The sequence below is a fragment of the Barbus barbus genome (genome assembly GCF_936440315.1).
Source record: "Barbus barbus genome assembly, chromosome: 20".
Taxonomy (NCBI): domain Eukaryota; kingdom Metazoa; phylum Chordata; class Actinopteri; order Cypriniformes; family Cyprinidae; genus Barbus; species Barbus barbus.
Genome location: NC_136748.1, coordinates 21,677,991 through 21,701,790, shown reverse-complemented (window position 1 = coordinate 21,701,790; position 23,800 = coordinate 21,677,991). Strand labels below are relative to the sequence as shown.

The 23,800-nt window shown below is 35.3% G+C and overlaps 2 protein-coding genes across 2 annotated transcripts in view; both read right to left on the bottom strand.

The window, feature by feature from the left end:
• The window catches only part of LOC306886750 (ryanodine receptor 2-like), an 82,467-nt gene extending 80,864 nt beyond the window's left edge, over positions 1-1,603 (bottom strand). The window contains 1 exon segment of the mRNA XM_079444065.1: positions 1,442-1,603. Coding sequence (XP_079300191.1) covers positions 1,442-1,486 — 45 coding nt within the window. The 5' untranslated portion in view covers positions 1,487-1,603.
• Positions 1,604-1,952: 349 nt separating this feature from the next.
• On the bottom strand, positions 1,953-22,107 carry LOC306886567 (alpha-actinin-2). The gene is made up of 21 exons (XM_079443763.1): positions 21,768-22,107; positions 18,289-18,403; positions 17,886-18,005; positions 17,587-17,673; positions 17,304-17,391; positions 17,047-17,125; positions 14,194-14,275; positions 13,451-13,536; positions 13,269-13,361; positions 12,952-13,182; positions 11,023-11,170; positions 10,733-10,883; positions 9,246-9,354; positions 9,011-9,151; positions 8,243-8,425; positions 7,931-8,065; positions 7,526-7,705; positions 6,842-6,988; positions 5,995-6,060; positions 3,422-3,580; positions 1,953-3,314 (listed from the first exon to the last, which is right to left on the bottom strand). Exons 1-21 carry the CDS (start codon positions 21,894-21,896, stop codon positions 3,156-3,158), a joined length of 2,688 nt encoding a protein of 895 aa, XP_079299889.1. The 5' UTR covers positions 21,897-22,107; the 3' UTR covers positions 1,953-3,155.
• Positions 22,108-23,800: the final 1,693 nt, after the last annotated feature.

The following is a 23,800-nucleotide window of genomic DNA, read 5'->3' as shown; positions in this document are numbered from 1 at the left end:
CAGGAAAAAGAAAAAAAAATTCAGGGCAATTTGACCCGAACACAACCAGAGGGTTAAATGAAAATAACACTATTATATTTTATATGAACTGTATTTATTTATTTATTTTATTTGAAATAGCATCTGAATTACACTAGGATAAAAAAGTCAAATTGTAAAAAGGAAATTAGAAAAAAAATCAAGGCAATATGACACATTGAGATTTGATTAACTGACCTCAGTAACAGTACTTTGCTGATGTTCATTTGTTAAATGTAAAATTTCTATTCAGCCAATAATTTACTGTCAAGGCAAAATGATAAATTATTCAGTTTTCATTTTAAAATTTTTAACATGGGGCAAAGTCATCATTACATTGAATAGGATTGTATAAAGGCACATACACCTCAAAACTAAACACACAAACCTCAATGATATCAACAATAAAAAAATATCAGATAAAAATCACAATCAGTAATGTTGTTCAATGTTTTAATGGACTTAATTCATTGACTAAATAATGCAATCCTTTTTTTCAATATTTGTGATTTGAAAAGCCCCATATGCTAGATGACGTGTAACTGCTTCTCTTATGGTGTGGACAATAGCAGTGTTTGTGTGTCATTAGTGCAGTGTAGCCTAATAAGGACTGAATACTTAGGACTGACTTATCAGTCAGTGAATAGAGAATTCCAACACCTCCAGCTTGTCATATGAGTTTCACTGACCAGTGGGTCTCACACACACAACCACACATATTGAACCATTCATGTCACTTTTAAAGCCGAGATTTAACACAACGTCAAACAATTAATGATTTCCAGCATGATACTGTTACAAAAGCATGTGCTAAAATGCATTCAGTGAATCAGTGGAAGTGTGTACTGCATGTGTGTGAGAAAGAGAGAGAACAGCATCCCATTTATCTCTGTTTTAGAGATATGGAGCTGAGAGGGAATAGCTCGCACATCCAACAGACTCTCCAGTTCCTCTGTTACTGATAACACAAAGTAAAAATAGACGCCAGTGATATGGGTCAAACTCTCTTAAATGTGAATTCAAACAATGTAAATACATATAAAACCACATATATAAAACCATAGATCCAACAATTAATGATACATACACAGTTACAGTATGAACAATTTCTCACAGTTAGTATGATATTACTAAATAACACTGTTAATGTCTGTGGTGCAGATCTAAATTTCACGTATGCTGGAAACATGACTGTGTATCCATATGCATGGCCAAAAATATGTCACTTATATTCTGTTGTAACCCATTTGTTAGCGTCTTTTATGTACAAGAATCTCATTACATCAATCTAATAACAAATCTAACTGCAGTTTAATAATCAGCCCTTTTTTGTCTGAAGTTAATGCAGTTCAGTATAAAGAAATTGTCAAGATATTATTCATTGCATTAAAATTTGTATTTTAATGCAGTCCATTTTACTTACAGTTCGTAGAAACTGTATTTCATCTTCTACTTCTCCTATATCCATGTTCAGTGACTATGTAGCTGGACTTTGGATCTGGTCTGTTGAGGGACCTGTGTGTAAGAACCAGAAGACTGAAGAGCTCCACTCACCCAGCCGCAGGTGCTTAAATTATCCTGGGACAGAGAGACCACAATACCACCCATCATGAGATAATGCTGCTGAAATCTGATAAAGTTAAAGTGGGAAAGGGCTTTTCCATATGTGGCAAGTTACAGTGGAGAAAGCAAGCAAGCAGGGAAAAAATAAAGAAAACAAACATCAAATAAAAACAACATGCAATTAATGTGATCAACTAATTCATAATAATGAATTCACTGTCAATATTTTATACAAGTAAAAACTAGTAAAAACAAGCAATGCATGCTATATTATACAAAATAATATATTATGCATACATGAATACATATTTTAGGCCTACAGTGTGTTAATTACACTTTATACAAAACATTGAATAAAAAAGCAGAGACTTGGCCTTTTCATAAGTAAGGTTTATTTCATTTATGTCACTGTAAAACACACATTTGGCTTTCTTGTTCATATAATTCAACAGCAGACATTCACAAATCACTTCTTTCACGTTAAAACTGATTTGATAGGTTAACAAATTGACCAAAAATGCACTGTCACTGTACACTGAACTAGTGTGACTTACAGAAATTTGCTGTATTCATAAAAGCTTGATTGATACTCTGGGATTCACATACTTTACTACTCTTCACTGTGAATGATTTGCATACTGTGTTTAATACAGACAAGAAAACAGTGATTTGTGTGTTAAGTAGGCTGTTTGTCTGTCATTCCAGAGGGTTACTTTTACCCGCAACTGTAAATTTAATATTTTATCATTTCTTTTTTGCTTTCTTTATTTGACAAGCCCTGACATAGACTGACACTTCATGTAATCACCAAATTTATGAAAATATTCAAGCATTCGCAATATTTAAAAGGTCTGCAACCAAATCAACAGCTGGTACTCTTATCTATCTGACTCACTGACAAAGATAGCCCCTTCCCACCTTATATAAACTGTTAATGTATATGAAATCAGGCACTGTTAGATTTCTATAGTAGATTTGAGCTATTATTCATGTGGCTTTTTTTAACCAGAGACACTACAGTACCAGAGCAAAATTAAGAAAAGCACAGTGGTTAGGTGAATCTCATTTGGGCATAATTCAAATGTGCAAAATCTTACATACTGTGGGTTTAACACTACTGCACAAAATAGATTTCATTCTGGAAAAGTGCGATTGGAAAAAGAGTAAAATGCATAAAACCTATAATGTACTTAAAAGTATTTAATTCTGAATTTAGTGTAAGTACTGATTTCAATGTATTTCAAGTGACAAAATCTTTGTAAATTTTCTCTATTATAATAGCCTACATGAAAGACAATAAAATAGTTTCCCATGCCTTGGAATTTATGAGAAAGTGAATCTAAAATTCTACAATTTTTGGACTGCTACAGATAAATGTTCTTTTTACCTTATTAATTGCATTCTTTTCATTTCCAGGCTGCATTCTATGTGTATTGACTTAAACATTTCATATCAATCATCGAGCAAAATACATCAACTGAGATTAAAAACTGAAATTGTGGATCTGATGTGTAAAGAATTTACGTGGTTAACAAGTGAGATGGGATTGTAAAAGGTCAGAGCTGTTGAGAGAGTTAAAGGTCACTCTCTCCGTAGAGGGCAGTGGAGAAGGCAGTGTAGTCCAGGGCTCCAGGCAGGGCCCCGGGGCCGGTGTATGGGGGCATCCTGCTGATGCAGTACTCTGCCTGGTCAGGAGGAAGCTCTTGCCTCAACTCATCTGCCAAAATATATGGCTGCAAAAGACACAATAAACAACAGATAAGGAATATGGAAAGAAATTTTCAGATATATATGACTTTTCTGAAGAAAATCGATAAAGTTAAGTAAACAACACACACACCTTGTCTGTAGCGAGGATCCTGAAGGAAGCGTTGACCTGTTCAGCTGTGTCTGTGTCCGCTGTCTCTCTTGTCATGAAGTCAATGAAAGACTGGAATGACACAACGCCTGAAGCGTTTGGATCAACCAGCATCATGATCCGAGCAAACTCCACCTCACCCTGAAAAAACACACAAATACAAACATTTATAGCATTTAAATAAATAAATATATATATACACACACACACATTTTTTTTTCCATATATTTAAGCATCAGATATATAATCTATATTTTTTCTGGGAGAAAAAATCCGTAAAACTAAATAAATGCATTTGCCAAACAACACTGTCTACAATGATATGTTTTAAGAAAATATATACACTGTACTTAACATAATATTTTATATATAATTTTATATATTATATATAATATCCTTTTAATATTATATATGCAGTGCCCTCCAAAAGTATTGGAACAGTAAGGCCAATTCCTTTATTTTTGCTGTAGACTGAAAACATTTGGGTTTGACATCAAAAGATGAATATGAGATGAGAAATTAACATTTCAGCTTTTATTTACAGGTATTTTCATCTGGATCTGATACACAACTTAGAAGAAGATAGCACCTTTTGTTTGAACCCACACATTTTTCATGTTCCCAAAAGTATTGGAACATGTGACTGACAGGTGTGTTTTGTTGCCCTGGTGTGTCCTATTAATTGATTATTCAAACAATAAATAGCACTGAATGTCTGCGCTCAGTTTCAGATCCGTGCAGACTGCATTTATAGTTAGTTAGACGTGTAACCAACATGAAAACCAGAGAGGTGTCTATGGGTGAAAAACAAGCAATTGTGAAGCTGAGAGAAGATGAAAAATCAATCAAACCATTGCACAAACACTGGCAATAGCAAGTACAACCATTTGGAATCTCCTGAGGAAGAAAGAAACCACTGGTGTACTAAATAACACACCTCAAACGGGTAGATCGAGGAAAACATCTGCAGTTGATGACAGAAACATTGTGACAGCTGTAAAGAAAGACCCTAAAACAACTGTTAGTGACATCAGCAACAACCTCCAGAGGGCAGGAGTGAAGGTATCACAATCTACTGTTCGCAGAAGACTTCATGAACAAAAGTACAGAGGCTACACCAGAAGATGCAAACCACTCATTAGCAAGAAGAATAGGAGACGAGCCTCAAAAATTCTGGGACAAGGTTTTATGGACTGATTTTATGGACCAAAGTGATGGAAAGGCTAAAGTTTGGAGAAAGAAAGGATCTGCTCATGATCCCAAACATACAAGCTCATCTGAAACACAGTGTACACAGGTGTACATTATAGTACACATTACACAGGTAATGTAATGGCTTGGGCTTTCATCACTTCTTCTGGGACAGGCTCATTAATCTTCATTAATGATGTAACACATGATGGCAGCAGCAAAATTAACTCTGAAATCTACAGAAATATTTTGTCTGACCATTTACAGAAAGATGCAACCAAACTGATTGGGAGATCCTTCATCATGCAGCAAGATAATGACCCAAAACATAGTGCCAAAACAACAAAGGAGGTCATCAGGGGCAAGAAGTGGAAGGTTTTAGACTGGCCAAGTCAATCTCCACACTTGAACCCTTAGTATGCATTTTACCTGCTGAAGAAGAGACTGAAGGGAGTAACCCCCCAAAACTGAAAGAGGCTGCAGTGAAAGCCTGGAAAAGCATCACAAAAGAAGAATGCAAAAGTTTGGTGATGTCAATGGGTCACAGGCTTGATGCAGTTATTGAAAGCAAATCCAGTTATTCAGTATTCATTCAGTATTCATCCAGTTATTTGCAAATAAATATTAAGTCTTTTTCACTTTAATCTATGTTAATTCTGTCTGTTCCAATACTTTTGGTAACATGAAAAATGGGTGGGTTCAAACAAAAGGTGCTATCTTCTAAATTGTGTATCAGATCCAGATGAATATACCTGTACATAAAAGCTGAAATGTTAATCTCTCATCTCATATTCATCTTTTGATGTCAAACCCAAATATTTTCAGTCTACAGCAAAAATAAAGGAATTGGCCTTACTTTTCCAATACTTTTGGAGGGCACTGTATGTATAATTAGGTAAGTAGATGTTTCTTGTATTGAACATGAACTTCACAAAATGTTATTAGATTTCATCTTTTAAAAAATGCCACTCACATAAAACAATAATGATAAAAATAGCTAAATAATAATAATAATAATAATTAAATAAATAAACATATATGAGAAACAAAATTGTATAAAATAATGAGACTTGTTTTAAGAAAATATATTCATTATGCTTAATAAAATATTTTTATTATATAATTTTAGATTTTAAATAAAGGTAATTTTCTAAAACCAGTGGCAAAATAGTTTCTTGTTTTGAGAATTAACTTAATTATAAATACAAATCAAAATATAAATCAAAATTAACTGAGCAAAATAATAATAATAAAAAAAACAAAAACATGTATTTTGCCTAGATATTTTACACTGGAAAACAAGACAAAAAATGTGGTTAAGAAAGTTTTTTTATATATTCAGTGAACCCTATTTAAGGTCCTACCAGATCATAACCCATCGAGATCAGACAGGCCCTGAAGTCGTCAGAATCCATCGCCCCATTCTTCTTCTGCATGGGAAAGGTTAAAGGGCAAAGATCGATAGTGTGTGGGTCACGCAGTGACATGGTCGGAATAATGAAGCAATGTGGAGTAGGGAAAGAGACAGCACCAGACACAGAAACACACACAAAGAGACAGCACACAACCACAAACAGAAAAAAACACAAGAGAGGTATATTAGAACTACGGTATATACTGCTGCCCAGGGAATACATATGTAAAAATCTATGCAAAGAACTACACATTAGGGTCAAAGGTTAGAGGTCATGTTGGTTAGTACCCCTTTGTCACTTCCTTAATGCCCAAGACTTATCAGGCATGCTTTCAACTCATCTGTCCTACGTTTACCCCTCTCCTCCTCAGAGCAAGTTCCCACAACACACAAAAACATGCACAGAATGTGAGAAGAAATTAAGTAAAAGGTGATTAATAAAAATAGATTAAACAGCACAAACTTTCTTTAAAAAGTATGAGTGCTATATACAACATTTTATTAAAAGTGCCATTTAACTGTGATTTTAGCACAAATTGCATCTATTTCACATTTGATTTTAGACATACTAAATACTGAAAATGATCTCTCATGTCAAGCTAAATTTGTTCCACTAAATGAATGGAAAGATAATTAGCACTCGTGCACTGCGATGAAATGAATGTGTCTCAGCCGAAATAAGACATGTTTGTAAAATGCTTCAGTTTAGTTAATATGGTTTAATGATGATTAGTATAGCATCCATTCTACAAGGAAACAGGTGAGTTGTTAGAGTACACAAAGGCTTAGTACAGCACCCGATCAAAGTGGTTGAAAGAGGATCGGAATTCATTCATCTGCTTCTGGCTGATGCCCTTTGCATCACGTGTCAGAATTTGAGTTTCAATTTCGTTAATAGTGCGAGCGATCGTAGTCAAAAGGAGCTCCCAGCCAACACGAATATGCTGCAGAGGAAAGAGAAATACTGTTGTAAAATCATGATTTGTTACATACATTTTAATGTACACTCCATTAAAAAGTTTGGAGATGTTTTCATGTTTTTGAAAGAAGTCTCTTATACTCACCAAGGTTGCATTTATTTGATCAAAAATACAGTAAAAACAGTAGCAATGTGAAATATTACTATTTAATAAATGCTATTTTAATACATTTTCAAATGTAATTTATTCTTATGATAGCAAAGCTGATTTTACTCCGTCATTACTCCAGTCTTCAGTGTCACATGATTCTTCAGAAATCATTCAAACATGCTGATTTGGTGCTTAAGAAACATGTCTTATTATTACCAGTGTTAAAAACAGTTGTGCTTCTTAATACTTTTGTGGAAATCACATTCTTTGAATAATTTCAAAAGAACCGCATTTATTTGAAATTAAAATCTATTCTATTCTATATCTAACATTATAAAATGACTTTATTGTCACTTTTGATCAACTTAATGCATCCTTGCTGAAAAAAGAATTGTGTGTGTGTGTGTGTACCTCCATAGTGTAGTTAGTATGTTTGTTGTCAAAGATAAGTGACTCCTGGATGAGTTGGTGATCTCCTTCCAGTCTGTCAATGTTGGGTTTATAGCTGACGATCACATGCTCATACTGCTTCAGCTGCGTCATCTGATCCTCAAGAGTCCCACCCGTCGCCATAGAACAACGACCAATTTCCTGATAGATAGATAGATAGATAGATAGATAGATAGATAGATAGATAGATAGATAGATAGATAGATAGATAGATAGATAGATAGATAGATAGATAGATAGATAGATAGATAGATAGATAGATAGATAGATAGATAGACAGATAGATAGATAAAGAACATTTGTTTGCACAGGTGATGGCTGAAGTCAGAACATGTGTTTGCACAGGTGATGGCTGAAGTCACTCACCTCCATCCTGGCCTGTATCCAGGGTCCGATGAGGTTGGCTTGGGCAGCAAATTGGCGTCTGAGTCTTTCGTTAGCATGTTGTCGCGCTAACTCCTCCTGCAGTGCACTGTCACGCTGGGGAACCAGCTTCTTCACCTGAATCCACAAACACACATCATTACCATGATTATGATTTTGTATTGAAGATCACAGGAATTGTTTAGAATGGGTTAGAATTAGATATTAACAGATTGGAGTTATAATTAAAGAACACTTCTACATTTTCTGTGCAGTAATGGAACAGAACCAAGGTCTGAGGGGTGTGTGTTTGACCTTGTCCCACTTGATGGCAATCTCTTCTGTGGTAATGGTGCTGAAGGGGTTGGTGAGGTCTCCACGAATGCCATAATTCTGGGAGATCTTCAGGACTTCCTGCTGAATGCCAAGGATCGCCTGCCTTTCAGCATCAGCCTCAGGAAGTGTAGCCTTAAACTGCTCGTGAGCAGCTATCAGAGTCTACACACAATAGAAAACATGCTTTTATATATACACTACCATTCAAAGTCTGAGGTCAGTAGGACTTTTTTTTAAAGAAATGAATACTTATTAAGAAAGGATGCAATAAAATAATCAAAATGGCAATAAAGACTTTTACATTGTGCCAAAATATTTCTATTTCAAATAAATGCTGTTCTTTGGAACTTTGTGGTTTCCACAAAAATGTTAAGCAATATTTTTTTCCTTTATTGATAAGAAATGTTTGAGCACCAAATCAGATTTTTAGAATGATTCTGAAGGATCATCTGACGCTGAAGACTGGAGTACTGGCTCCTTAAATGAAGCTCTGCCATCACAAGAATAAAATTAATTTTAAAGTATATTGAAACAGAAAACACGGTTTTTAAATTGTAATAATATTTTACAATATTACTATTTGTGCAGAATTTTTATATAAAATAAATGCATCCTTGGTGAGCATTAGGGACTTCTTTCAAAAAAAAAAAAATCTAAGAAAAAGTCAGAAAGTAATACATATTTGACAGCTGGGAGCTGTGTAAATACTAGTCTGTTTGACAACATAAGCATGTAAGTCGTGCGTACCTGGACCTCTTCAATGGTGTGCACTATGAACATGTCCTGTAAGTCTTCCATGGCTCCCTCCATCCAGTTATTAAAGGGAGCAGATCTCTTTGCGTATTCCAGAAACAACTGCTCCACCGTCTCCAAAAGTTTCTCTGTCCTCTGCAGAAATTAAACACTTCAAACTCAAACCTTTTAATACTTTGATTTAACAACAATTTTCTAGACAAAACCGGCTGGGAGACAGACAGCATACCTCCAAAGCCTCTCTTCGTTTCTGAGTGAGTGTACCCAGTTGGTCCCAGAGGTCACAAATACTTTGACACCTTTGATTCACTGATGCAACATCATGATAGTCCAGCTCACTTTAGAAAGATAAAACAGAAGATAAAAGATAAGACTTTAGGCCAAAATGTTGCATTTGCTATTGAGTCTGTCCCCCTCTAGTGGTTAATAGATGTAGTACTCACTAACTTTGCATTAATGCTGGATTATTCTAGATTTATGTATAATTTTCTTTTTATGTAGACCAGGGGTCACCAGACTCGGTCCTGGAGGGCCGGTGTCCTGCAGAGTTTAGCTACAACCCTAATTAAAAACACCAGAACCAGCTAATCAAGGTCTTACTAAGTATACTTGAAACTTCCAGCCATGTGTGTTGAGGCAACTCTGCAGGACACCGGCCCTCCAGGATCAAGTTTGGTGACCCCTGATGTAGACCATCTGACAATTTAGTTTTTCATGAACATTTTCCACCCTCTCTCTACATATTTGAAGAAAACAGACTGTTTTTGATTCTGTACCTCGAAGACTGCTGTTATGATTGGCTATCTACATTTCCTTCCTTTGCTTTTTGTGTCTAAATTAACATCAGTATGCTAATCATCATAAGTATGCTTCATAGATTATCAGTAATATCACCCTGTACTTACTGAGATAACAGAAATGTCAGAAGCTGTCAGTCACTTACTAAATACACACACACACTCACACACACACACACACACACACAAACCAAGCCTGCGGGGAGATAATGGATGTTAAAATAGAAAGTCAGCGATTCAAGCGTTAAAGTATGCTGTAAGCATGGTGCGTGTATATGGATGTCTAGCTATGGATAAGTATTGTGAGAGATATGAAGCTATCAAGACCCTGTAAGGTGATGAGAAACTGACAGGTTAGTTACAAGGACAAAGTACTTGTGCACCACCATTCAAATATTTGATGCTGGTAAGATTATTTCAAATATCTCTTTCGCTCACCAAGGTTGCATTTATTTGATCAAAATACAATAAAAACAAAAAAAAATTGAAATATTATTAATTTGAAATACCTGTTTTCATAGTAATATATTTTAAAATGTAATATATTCTTGCTGAATATTCAGCAGCTATTACTCCAGTCCATTCTCGCATGATTTTTTAGAAATCATTCAAATATGCTTATTATTACCAATGTTGAAAGAGGTGCGCTGCTTAATATATTTGTGGAAACTGTGATACATTTTTCAGAATTCTTTGAATCTTTGATGAACATTCATTTCAATTACTGTCACTTTTGATCAATTCAATACATCCTTGCTGAATAAATGTCTTAATTAAAAAAAAAATATGTTACTGACCCCAAGCTTTTGAATGGTAATGCACATATCAAAGTTTACATACAAACAGCTAAATGAAATGAAGATCAGCAAAAAAGATAGTACAAAGTATTTTTGAAGACATTAAATCTAATAGGTTATACTTGAGCTCCTGAGCAATGGCAGCAATTTGCTCGACTCTGTCCTGGTGGGCAGAAAGGTCACTCTCAAATGCCTCATGTTTCCTCAGCAAAGCTCGGACTTCCATTAAAGATGCTGACTCGTAGTCCTTCCGGGTCAGCATCTCTTCCTTACCTATAGAAAAACACACGTAAAGCATATATTAAGCATCATTTAGTGGACTTTTTTATCCAAAGTGGCTTATAGTTCATTTGTATGCAAGTGCAGTGTGGTGATATTTTATTGCTGTCACCACTTCATATTTAGGACTCACCTGCAGCCCAGGTCTTATGGTTGGTAGCTTTCTGTCTGAATTTCTCTGCTAGATGGTCCAATCTTTCCAGTCTCCTGATCTCCGTCAGCAGCCATTCCTCATAGCCCTTCTCTACCTGTTCCAGCCCCTGCCATGCACTTGCTATGTCCTACACAGACAAACACATACCAAAAAAACATAAACTATGAAACATGTTGCGAACATGTTCACCTTACTGGTTTATATGGGTGTGTTTGTGAGTTATATACCTATAAAACTATATTTTTGGGGAAATAATTTGATGAAAAATGCCCCTAAAGCTAGCTAGTAAGATAAATAAAATAAAAATAACAAAAACAAAATTACAATAAATACCAACCTAAAAATAACAAAATAAGCATATAATACATCTTAATATAAAAACTATTTAAATAAAACTAATAAGATTATATAAAATACATATTAATATAAAAACGAAAATAAAAATGTTCAAAAGAACAAATAATAATAAATATAAAAATAAATAAATACAAAAATAAACAAAACAAATAAAATATAAAATAAAATAAAAAATACATATTAGAATAAAACCTATTAAAACCCTCTACCGCACACATTATGATAGACCTATAGAAAAAAATATTTGACTTTTTTTTTCTTGGAATGGCTTAACGAAGTGCTGTAAAAAAAAAAAAAAAGAAAGAAAGAAAAAGGGAAAAGAATATTATTTTAAGGACTTTATGATACGGTAACAACATACAATAGTGGATCTAACTAAGAATAAGAATAAGTGTAAGTTTACTTATAGTTAATATTTTTCCTCAGAAATGTTTGTGGTGATTCAGTTGGTGCTATTATAAGCTTTAACACTTATAACCTTATATATACTTTCCAACAACTTCTGCTTTTATTTATTCCATTCTTTTTAGCTGAATAATGCTTTATATTCTTTGAATTTCATTAAATTTTTCATGAATATAATTTAAATTTCAAATTTATACAGTTAAAACAAATATAATATATCATGTATCATAAAACACTGACATAAAACCAAAAACACTGCAGTTCATGAAAATTCAACAAATTCAACGCAATCTTATGAGAGGAAGACTATGAACTTGAGGCTAAGCCCCCCACCCCCCAATAATCCTTGAAACTTTATGTATGAAACTTCACAAAGCAGTTTTTTTAAGAGGTGAGACACAGGTACACCTCACATTTGGTGCATTTCATCCTAACGATACCCTTACATCTACCTTTTTGAGACACCATGGTAGGCCAGTGGCTCACTGATGTAATGTTACCTGTATTTGTATCTAATCAAAAGTAAAATTGCCATTTAAATTAGATTTGATCCATTATACACATTATATCACTAGCATTAATGTCGTTATTGTTACAGCTCAACAGATTGCAGCTGACCTTGCTAGCAAGCTAAACTATTGCAATAATATCATTCCACTTTTGCACAGTGTTGACTCTTGGCAACACATACATTTGATTGATTTACCAAAAACTAATTTCATGAAAACTTTTTTGAGTAATGAATGTCATTATAACTTATCTGAGGTGATCTTTACTATTTTTTTGTGCATGTGACACGTGTTGGTCCTTGTTTGTTACTGGCGTTTTAGTTTGCTTTCAGCCCTACTGACAAGAGATGGCAGTCTATCAGAAATTGCTCCACAAAAAAAAAACTGCTTGTCATGTGACCTAACCAAAGCACATCATTGGCTAAACTAAAGTCTTCTCTTTCCAACAAAAAAACAGAGAATGTTGTCTTTAAGAGACAGTGGCAAGGAAATGAACAGAAAGTGTATGTTGCCATATGGCCACAAATAAATAAATTTGAAAAATAAATAAATCAATAAATAAGCAAAGTGGTTGCTTCTAATTAGAAATCTAGGTAAAGGTTTGTCATGTGTGCGTATGTGTGGGTCAAACTCTCACCGAAACCATCTTGCCCTCAGAAGGCATAAATGCAGGCCTGTTGCTGATGCGGAGTTTAGTCTGCAGGGTGTTGAAGCTGATCTCCAGTTGACACTTCTCCTGCACTTTGGGAGGTTTGTGCATCCTGCGGTAATCTCGGAAATCCTCCAGCTTCCGCTGCATCTCTGACATGGTCTTCTCCGGCACATGATTCTCCAGCCAGGGAATGGTACGTCTGATCCACTCCAACAGCTAGAGAGTAGATTGAATATTTATGTGTAATATGTGTCTGTGTGCAGTGTGTTGAATGTATCTGACGTGTGTTTATGTCTCCTGACCTCACTAGCCAGTCTTTCATAATCCTCCATCAACTTCTCATTTTCCTGATTCACTCCCAGCACCTTACAGATCCTGTTAGCAGCAGTTTCAGCCTGAGGGAGAGAAACACGGTAAGAACGAAGGTAGAGATGGATAGAAAGATAGTTGATCTGCTCAATCTAGCACATACAAAACTCAATACCTGTTCAGCTCCAGCAAAGGCATGGTAGAAGCAAGACACATATGTCATAATAGCTCTCTCATCAGGCTTTGGGGTGTTCAGGATGTCTGCAGGGAGAGGAGATGAGCTAAGGGACAACTACAAAAAGTTAAGGTGGAAATAAGGTGCAAGGGAAGAAAACACAAGTCATGTTCGTCTGCTAAAGTGGAAAATGAGGATACGCCTAAGTGGACTGAAGAGGCTGTACACTCAGGCATAGCTATATTTCTAACACTTCTATAATGTGCTCAGGGATCAGATGTACCTTCTGAGCCTCTGCAAAAGTGTGATAATAACTGGAGATATCCATCAAGACTGTCCTCTCATTAACACTGCTAACTAGAACTGTGGAGCAAAAGCCATATTTTGTAATAATATGAAGCTAAAAATAGTACGTTTGTTGCTTGAATTTACATCTAGTTTTTACAATATTGTGTTTTTGCTGCTTTATTGTAAAGAACATCGGACTAGCCTGAGTCTAGAACTTGGTTCCTCCTAAGGATTCCTACCAAAATAAATTTGAGGGAGTTTTTCTTTGCCACAGTCAACTGACATATAGACAATACTCAGGATAGATGCCACATTTTAGGCAATAGTGTCTTATGTCACCATACACCATAACATGTTTGTGAAAGACATATTTCAATGCTTCACTGGCTGAAAGCTTTGTATTCAGCTGGAATGGTATATGGAGTACTGTGGAATTTTCTATGCTTATCGTTTACCCTCTGCATCCAACATTTTGGGGATGTCCAGATGTTTTTCAGCAATGTCAAATGCCAAATTCAGATTACCCAATGGATCATCCTGCATAAAGACAAAAGGAGAGAAAAGGCATACTGCTTCACCAATTAATAAAGCATAAGAAATAATACATATCACCGAAAAACAATCAATATATATCAAAATTATTTCAATGCAAAAGTGAGTGTCAGTATTCAGATCATGCCACTAGAGGAGAGAGAAAAATTTAGCTCTGAAATTCCTAGACAAAAAAAAAACAAAACAAGGATTTCAAATGATAAATTAGTTAAAATTTAGCACTGACAAAACTGAAAGACCGGTTGCCCTAAATACAAAGGCCTTTTAAATTACAAAAAAATAACTACTCTACTGTTCAAAATAAATAAGATTAAAATAAGATTAGTAAGGGTGCATTGTGTTGATCAAAAGTAACAGAGAAAGCATTCATGAAACAAAAGGCTACTTCAAAAAATGCTGTTCTTTTGAAATTTCTATTCATCAAAGTATCCTGAATTCTTTTTATTAAGGTTTCCACAAAAATATTAACTTTTCAACACTGACAATAAAAAACACAAGGTTTCCTGCTAGAATAGTAATCAATTCTTCCATTCTGCATCCTAAATGTGCATGGTTATGGTTATTATAAATGCTTGTATTTGTGAATGTGTGTGTAAGCAGAGTCTGGGGATCAAGCTTTTGTTCTCTGTGTCAATAAAAAGCTTGTGGCAGGACATCAGCAGCTGCAGGAGATCCAGAGTGTCCTGGACCCTCCTGATGCTCGTATCCAAACTGGGACCACTGGGGTTCATGCTAAACGCTGGATTACCCCATTCAAGCTCACCTGGAGCCATCAGTGACAGCTGAAAGGGATAGGAATGTGTGTGTGTGTGTGTGTGTGTGTGTGAGGGGTCTTTTAGCCACTCACCGTTGAACGGACTGACCCTGACAAGCTAAATAAATCCTTAATCTTCAGCCGTCTGATCCAACCAACTAATTAAACCATAGTAGCCTACACATATACTCATTCATACCGACTTGGAGCATGGCTGGAAACAATGTCTCATCCTGCTCATGCATTTATGATTCCCTATTTTAAGATGGGAGCAAAAAAATCTAATCTAACATGTCACTGGAGTAACAAAGGCTGCGTTTACACTGGCACAAAAAATCAGATCTTTTGCTCACATCTGACACAGATCGGAATTTGTTGCACACGTGTAAACTATTTTTTCACATCCGATCTGAGCCACTTCCAAATGTGGATTTTAATCGGATACACATCCGATATCTGAACATCCGACCTACGTCTAAACACACATATCCGATTCTCAACAGAACTCCCAATGCTAGGGCAACACGTTTGGCACATGAAGATTTTTATTGCCATTTTAATGTCGGCGTACTGAGTGCGCTCGCATTTTATTGAGATGGGAACTTTATATGGGTAAGAAATTGCACATTCAGGAGCTGGTTTTCGACCCCTGCCCCGTGAATTTTGAAAATACAACAGCTAAAAGCTACATTATATTTCTCAGAAATGAGGTGATAACTTAGCAGTTTTTGTAATTAAACCGACAAGCTTGTTCGCAATGCTTCACAATCACTCGCTCGCACGTCAGTGCACGCATTTGTTCTCTCTCTCTCTCGTTAATTCATTCAAATTAATTTCAATAAATATCATCTTTATTTCGCTAAAGAATTCTTCCTCAGCTGTAGATAAAATAGTCTAACAAATAAAAATTACCATTATTTTCTGGTCTTTATCTGTTCAGTCAGACTTTGTGCCAAAAAAAATCGGATATGGTCAAAAGATCGGATCTGTGCATTAAGGCTTGCAGTGTAAACATGCTTCTAGAACTGCTTAAATTCCACTTTGAAGGGCCATTAGACACAATAAGTTCTATTATGTATTCTTAGAAAGCATCTTATAAACAGTTCTGGTGCTCCAGGTATGTGGATCACTTTTCCAAGTTCTATTCCAGGTCAGGATTATTGTAAACCAAATGGTCTTCTGAGAATACGTGTTATGGACCAGCTTTCTCTGATTGTTTCTTGACTGCCATAACAACTAGAGTTATATATATATATATATATATATATATATATATATATATATATATATATATATATATATATATATATATATATATATATATATATATATATATATATATATATATATACTACCATTCAAAAGATAGAGGTCAGTAAGGTAAAAAATGTTTCTTGAGCACCAAAACAGCATTATAAAATGATTTCTCAAGGATCGTGTGACACCAAAGACTGGAGTATTGGCTGTTATGTAAGCTAAATACGCAAATTTGCCATCAACAAAACATCTCCAAGTTTCACCGAGAATCTCAATCCTGCTCCTACAAAATTTCTGCAGAGTTTAGCTCCAACCATAAAACATACATGAAACCAGCTAATTAAAATGTAACCACTTTATCAAGTCTTAATCACTACCTAGCAAAAAATAAGTGCACAGAAGGCAGTCCATCCTTCCAGCTATTGAACCCACAAAAATATTTTTTTTTTAAAAGTGAATTTCTGATTGTACATGCAATAAATAAGTGGATCTACTACAGACTAAAAGTCAAGCTTTTAGTTTTTAGAGATGGTCTTCAGATTCCTGAGGTTGGGAGTGTGACGAACTGTTGAGTTTGGTGAAGATGTTAGACACACATACTGTAAACACACACCTTTTGTGCAGTGATATCAACAAAAGGAAACATCAGGATGTTGTGGCAGACATGCTATTTTACTACTGTGATAGGACTGTTAGATCAAATGTCCCAAAGGATCAAAGGTTAATCTGGGGTCACACTTAAGACCTTGTTGAGTTTGGCGTAGTCAATGAGGTCAGGCCTGTGCCTGTGGATGAGAGCGCACAGCGCCAAGCCATCCTTCCAGCTTCACCAGGTAGAGAGAATCAGGGTCATGTTGGAATTAACATTGAATTAACAAGTAATTAACAAACTGAAACTATGTAAATGAAAATATTACAGTATCAGTATTTTTTTACCCATATTAAAATAAAAAACATTTATATAATCTTTCAACGTTTTTTGCATACAAAAAAGAGCCTCACCTGACATGAAAGTTTTGAACATTGACATTCCTGTAAGGGGCAGTCTTCCTCTGACACCACAGCAGAAGCCCTTCTTTAGCTGAAGTTTCTGAAAGATGATTTAAGAATCATTATATAATTCACACATGACTGATCTAATTGTTCTTATTTGCTATAAAATGATTTACACATTACTAAGGGTTGTGAAATGTGCTATTAATAATAATAATTATAATAATAATACATTTTTGCTATTTGTGCAGACATTGTGTGGTATTTTATGTTTGGGACTTGTTTTCTTTACCTTCAACAGAGATATCCTGAATGGCGAAGCGAAGGATGATGGTCCAGATCATTCCAAGTGTCATTTTCACATTTCCATCCACAATTTCTGCAAAAATATGACAGGAAAATCATTGCTCAGTTAAATAAAGGGCTAAGCAAGTTAAAATGACATTACTTTTTTAAATATAGGATATATATAAAAAAATGTAATATGCGATGTGACATGCAAAATTAATAACCTGCATCCCCTAATTTCTTTCTTTATTCAGTTTATTTATAAAATCCCAGAAAACATTACAGTTGTGCAATAAAGCATACCTTCAGCTCCAATGGAGACTAGTTTCACTCCTTTACTGGTGATGAATTCAAGGGCTTTGTTGACATTGGCTATCTTGTGAAAACGCATCTTTCCTCTGTCAGGCTTGGGTAACCTCTCACCTGCCAAAATACAACGTGTCATGAAATATTTTATTGGCATAAAGCTGATATTACATATTGTTAAGAAAGTTCAGCACTTTGAACATACAAAACTGTCAAAGGAAAAAAAAGCTGTGATTATTGACATGTATTTTGTTTGCTTGACTAATTATATTACTTTGACACACTCATCTCTGATAACAGAATACTTTCTGATTGCAGTATTGAAACATGCATGCAAGCTTCTTTGAAACAATATGTAGCCTATTGTGAAAGCATACAAAAGAACTTGAAATGAATTTACCTGAGATGACCTCAAGCAGCAGCATAAGTTTGAGGCCATTCCTGAAGTCTTCCTCTATGTTCTCAATCTGTGTCCCAGCTTTCCTCAAGTGAGAGTTACACCAGGCCGTGAACGTCTGGGAAACAAGTATAATACACATCAACAAACAGTTCTCCAACCTCACATAGACACTCCATGTCTATGCCTTACCTATCATTGGCATAGCATTTGTATCCTACACTCAACATTCATCAAATGCAGAATCCTTGCACAAAACATAGTTACTAAACCAAATGTGTGGGAGTAGACCATATTCAAGTCTTTACAGGTTTGTTGTGATACAATGAAAGCCTCTGACACCACTTTCAGGTCAAAACCTCACTGGGTAACTGCAGAAGAGTGTGCCAAACAAAATTATCTTATAATTATCTTATAATATCTTATATTATCTTGTGTCTACGCCAAGAGAGGACATAGATGGTAGTTCTTCATCTAGTTCTCAAACACTGTATGAAAAAACATGGGGGAAAAGATGTGACTGTATATAGCAGAGATTCTGCAATTGTCCAAACACCTGTACTTTATTCAATCGATGAACTTTGAAAGGCATTCTAACTATGAACAGGAAGTGTAATCAAATCAGTCAACGAGACAATAGAATGGCATTGGCATTATAAAAAAAAAAACACTTGCACTGAACACATGAGCATCTACACTTGAGTTGAACACTGAGTTCATCCTCCAAAAATAACCTGCACTTAACTACATGTACAATAAGCTACAAAGCTGGAAACTCCAAGCTGCTGTATATCATGCTCTGCATCATCCTATGATTGCTCTCCAGAATCACTTTTAAAAGATAAGGGCAATTCAAATTCAGGAACATCTTCCACACATCAGCATCTAAATTCCAGAGTGAATACATTTTGTCCACTAAAGTTAATGTTATTAGATTAATAAGTAATAAGTATAATTTACTATTGAGCACAAAGAGTTACAGCTTCAGGACCTTTACTACTTTATGTTTAGAGCCACAGGTAAAGCAAAATAAAACTCTATACTGGACCCTTTGATGCCAGGGCTGCAAATTAAGATTCCTCAGGCATAAAATAAGAGTTAAAATTGGTCAAAATAAAATAATAAAATAAAACAAAATAAGAGGAACAATATTGAAATGAGTCTTCACATATTTGTGACAGGTGCCGTTTTATAAAGAGATGGAGACTGGCTAATCTTAAATTACAGAATGACCTGTGCTACTTGCCAAAAATATGTAAATTGCTGCTACTGTATATAATTCCACTATCACAGGGATGTAGGATATATAAATTTAGCTCAGAGTCTGTTTCTGATATGAGACCTGATGAAGTAGGTCTCACACTGAGGAGAAAGATATGAGTGAGAATGCAGTGAATACAACATGTGTATCGCACTGTTGTGTTGTCTAATCGGAGAGGAAAGAATTGCATTCGTTCTGTAAAACTGTAGGGTGTGTCTGCAGAAACATGCCTGCATGGGGCGATGGTCTCTGGAAGAATAAAAAAAGAGTGATTAGACCCTAACATCATAGATCAACAAGCAATATAAGTCTGTGTCTAACATTTGAGCCATAGCTATTAATAAATATGGTGTAAGTTACTTTAGTAAGAAAGGATCTCTACTAAATAAAGTCAGTAAGGTTCAGTTTAAGGCCTAAATGAGACCCAGCTAGGCCTGGACAAGCAATCATGTTCTATTAAGCCCACCAGATTTAACGGAGGATCTATTTGCAGACCACATGGTGGAGACTAACTTCCTTACTAAACTTAATGGGGCTGCACTGAGAAAAAGATCACTAAGGTTGTGTTGTGATTTTGCTACACCAAGGCCGTGTTCACACTTGGCGTCTTTTTCGAAGCTGCCGGCGTCTGTTTTACATTATAATCCTATGGAGTAAACCATGTTTTCAAAAAAGTCCTGAGCGCTTTTTAAAACACCACCGTCGGCGTCTTTTTCTGCAGCTCAGAGCGTTTTTTCGAGTTTAAAAAAGTTAGCGCCTTTTTGACAGCTGACCAATGACAAGCGAGTAGCCAGATCTGGCGTTTCCATAACAACAAGAAGAAAATTGTTGTAAGCACCATATTGGTTCCTTCCCCGTATAATGTCGTGCACCCACAAACGTCGTTGTGAATCGACATTTTCTTTCCCGTTAACTTCAAAAGCCAACGCAAGAGCCAACTTTTTACTCTTTCTTGACATTTCTGCAGTACACAGCGCTAGGTTACTGTTGCAGCTGTTGCTATGGCAACAAAAGAGGCTCTCCGCTGCTATTTGTAACAGACGCTGCCAGCTTTGTTTTTCATAAAAAAAACGCTCTTGTCAACTTTTTCTAGTCAAAAAAGACGCCAAGTGTGAACACGGCCTAAAACTGCATTAAATATATGTGGTCTGATATGTAAGTGTAATCACCAAACATGTTGGGAATGTAAAAAAAAATATTACAGGTCAAATACTAATACATGAACTAAATCTGTTCTGAAAATGTTGAAAGTCATGACAATCAATGTACATGTTTTATTGTTCAGAGTGGAAGAAGTGCTGTAATTTTGATACAGTGAGAAAATGAATGAATTTGTTTAAGTGAGAGTGAACTTGCAAGAGAGAGAAAGTCCACTTAAATCTAGTCTATAATCAGATTGAAGCTGTGGATTGTTCAGATAAAGAAGAGAGTTTAAGATCACCTGCTTAAGACACCATTTAGAGACCCTCAAAACAAAATCCCACATTAAGAATTATTTGGTTTAGGCTACTATGAACATTAAGCGTCTGCCAAATGACTAAATGTAAATTAAAACTAAAAGAAAACAAAATCTTTAAAAAAATGTATACAACAAATCTTTAGTTTGATATAAAATCAGTTAAAGTAGCCTACATGTCAGTAAAGCGCCTGAGCACTTCAGTTCAGTGTATATCTGAAAACACTATAATAGACTACACGATAAATAAGGTGCTGTTTATACATACAAAAGAATTCCCCGCCAAGGACACCGGATTAAGCTACTATAAGGCCTTTTGGTGGTGGAGTTAAAATTAGCCCCTGCATCCATTCTAATCCCAAGGACGTCATCCTGTGTTGGATGCAACTGTTGACAGTCCGCATTCCAGTCATATCAGCAACAGACACACAGAGCCGCGCGCTGCTGCGCTATTGTTAGTTCGGTACCCGCTGCATCCATCCTCAGCGCGCGCTCCAGACCCCTACGTGACACTGACAGACCACAGACCCCATAACGGGACGGGATTCCTTTGCAAACAACTGATAGCTAAATCTAAACTAAATCATATCTTAAATTACACACATAGGCTACACAGATGAAAATATAGGCTAGGCTATCAAAGAAAATATGTTTTAAAAATACACATGAAAATATTGCTATGAAAGTTAACGTTTCAATTTTAACTTAACTAATTATCTGTAAATCAGTATAAAATTATAATATATAAGTGCAAAATTGTCTTACCTTCCGTTGCTGTTTTTCCCATGCTGGATCCAGCAGTAAATCCCGGTCCCATTCTTCCTCCTGGATCCTATAGTCTTCCGCTTCATATCCATTATCATATGGAACGGAAAGCTCGATCTGATTCATCATTTTCAAGCGTTATATTCTCTTATTTGATGGGTAACTTGTGATACTCTGCTTCTGAGCTTGAGTTTTTGGTGTAAGTGGACTGGTCAGTGCCTCTCTCTTTCGTTCGTGTTGGTTTCCAGTCTCGCGGCAGCAGAGCGCGTGCAGTGACAGCATTGAGAGGAGCGACTGTCAATTAGTACTGATGGGTCACATGACCTCTTCTCCTTCCACCAGCGGAACGTCAACTTTATTTTAACGTTAATATAACACACCAGCAGCAACCTTCTCCATTACGTTAAACAAGTGCAGTCACACCTTAAAATCTTCCTAAACTCAGTCATTCTTGAGAAGTGGGACAAAACAGGGTGCAAAATTGAAAAAATAAAACCTTGTACTCAGACAAATGAAACTACATTTATGTATCTTAAATGTGACCCTGGACCACAAAACCAGTCTTAAGTGTCAATTTTTCGAAATTGAGATTTATACATAATCTGAAAGATGAATAAATAAGCTTTCCATTGAAGTATGGTTTGTTAGGATCAGACAGGTGCATCTCAGGAAATTAGAATATGGTGAAAAAGTTTATTTTTTCTTGTAACATTTCAAAAAGTAAAACTTTCATATATTTTAGATTCATTACGTGTAAAGTAGAACACTTCAAAAGTTGTTTGGTTTTAATTTTGATGATTAGAGCTTACAGCTAATGAAAGTCAAATATCAGTATCTCAAAATATTAGAATATTTCTTAAGATCAATCAAAAAAAGGATTAGCAAAACAGAAAAGTTCAAGTTCTTTAAAGTATGTTCATTTCTGCACTCAGTACTTGGTCGGGGCTCCTTTAGCACAAATTCCAGCATCATTTGTCCCATGGCCATACAAAAAATATTGTTGTCCGTGGTTTCAGAATTTGTTGTGGGTGTATGGGATGGCCTATGAGTGTGAGATTTGTCCCAGTCCGCCCCTGCTGGAATCTGAGGGTGCAAAAAAATCTAAATATTGAGTAATTAATATTTTGTAATTTAAAATCGCCTTTAAAGTTGTCCAAATTAAGTTCTTAGCAATGCATATTACTAATTAAAAATTAAGTTTTGATATATTTACAGTAAAAAAATTACAAAATGTCTTCATGGAACATGATCTTTACTTAATATCCTAATGATTTTTGGCATAAAAGAAAAACTGATCATTTTGACCCATACAATGTATTTTTGGTTATTGCTATTGGCTATTTTTGGCTATTGCGACTTAAGACTGGTTTTGTGGTCCAGGGTCACATATGTACTAAGCTACTGAGCTATGCTTTGATACAACCTCCCAACTTTTCTCTTTTTTTAACAAAATCTGCTTTTTACCTTGGATTGTGTAATATAATTTCAACTTTATCTTTAACAGCATTCAAGATGTTTTTAACATTTCAAAACACATTCTCATGTTAGCTGACAGATTACTCTTTCACATGTGATGTGACCAACAATTCCTCAACAAATATAAAATATCATAATGAAATATTATCCAAATATTCCTCTGACGGAGTTGACACATCTGACGGTGGTGACGAAAACCTATTTGTAGTCTTTTAAACTATCAAATACATTGAATCAATCAATTACTGTATTAAAACAAACACAACAAACAGTGAGTATTCTATTGTTTATAAAGCTTTTATTCAAGAGTCACATTTTGATATATTATTGGAACACAAAATCTGACGGTGTTGACAAATTTGCCATTTCTTTCACAAAACAAATGGAGTTCATGTAGTAGCCATTTTGTTTGTTTTTTTTCTGTTGATGCTAGATGCTAATGGAACCTGCCTCAGGAGAATTAAATGATCTAAATATTTCAAATCATTTCCTCAGATATTGACATATCATGGTTGTGACCAGGAAATATTAACATTAGGATTTAAAATATTCTAAAA

Coding starts and splice junctions, on each gene's coding strand:
- LOC306886567 (XM_079443763.1), bottom strand. CDS start 21,896: ATGATGAATCAGATCGAGCTTTCCGTTCCATATGATAATGGATATGAA. Junction 18,404..21,767: donor GGGAAAAACAGCAACGGAAG/GTAAGACAATTT, acceptor CTTGTTTCCCAG/ACGTTCACGGCCTGGTGTAA. Junction 18,006..18,288: donor GCTGCTTGAGGTCATCTCAG/GTAAATTCATTT, acceptor GTATTTTGGCAG/GTGAGAGGTTACCCAAGCCT.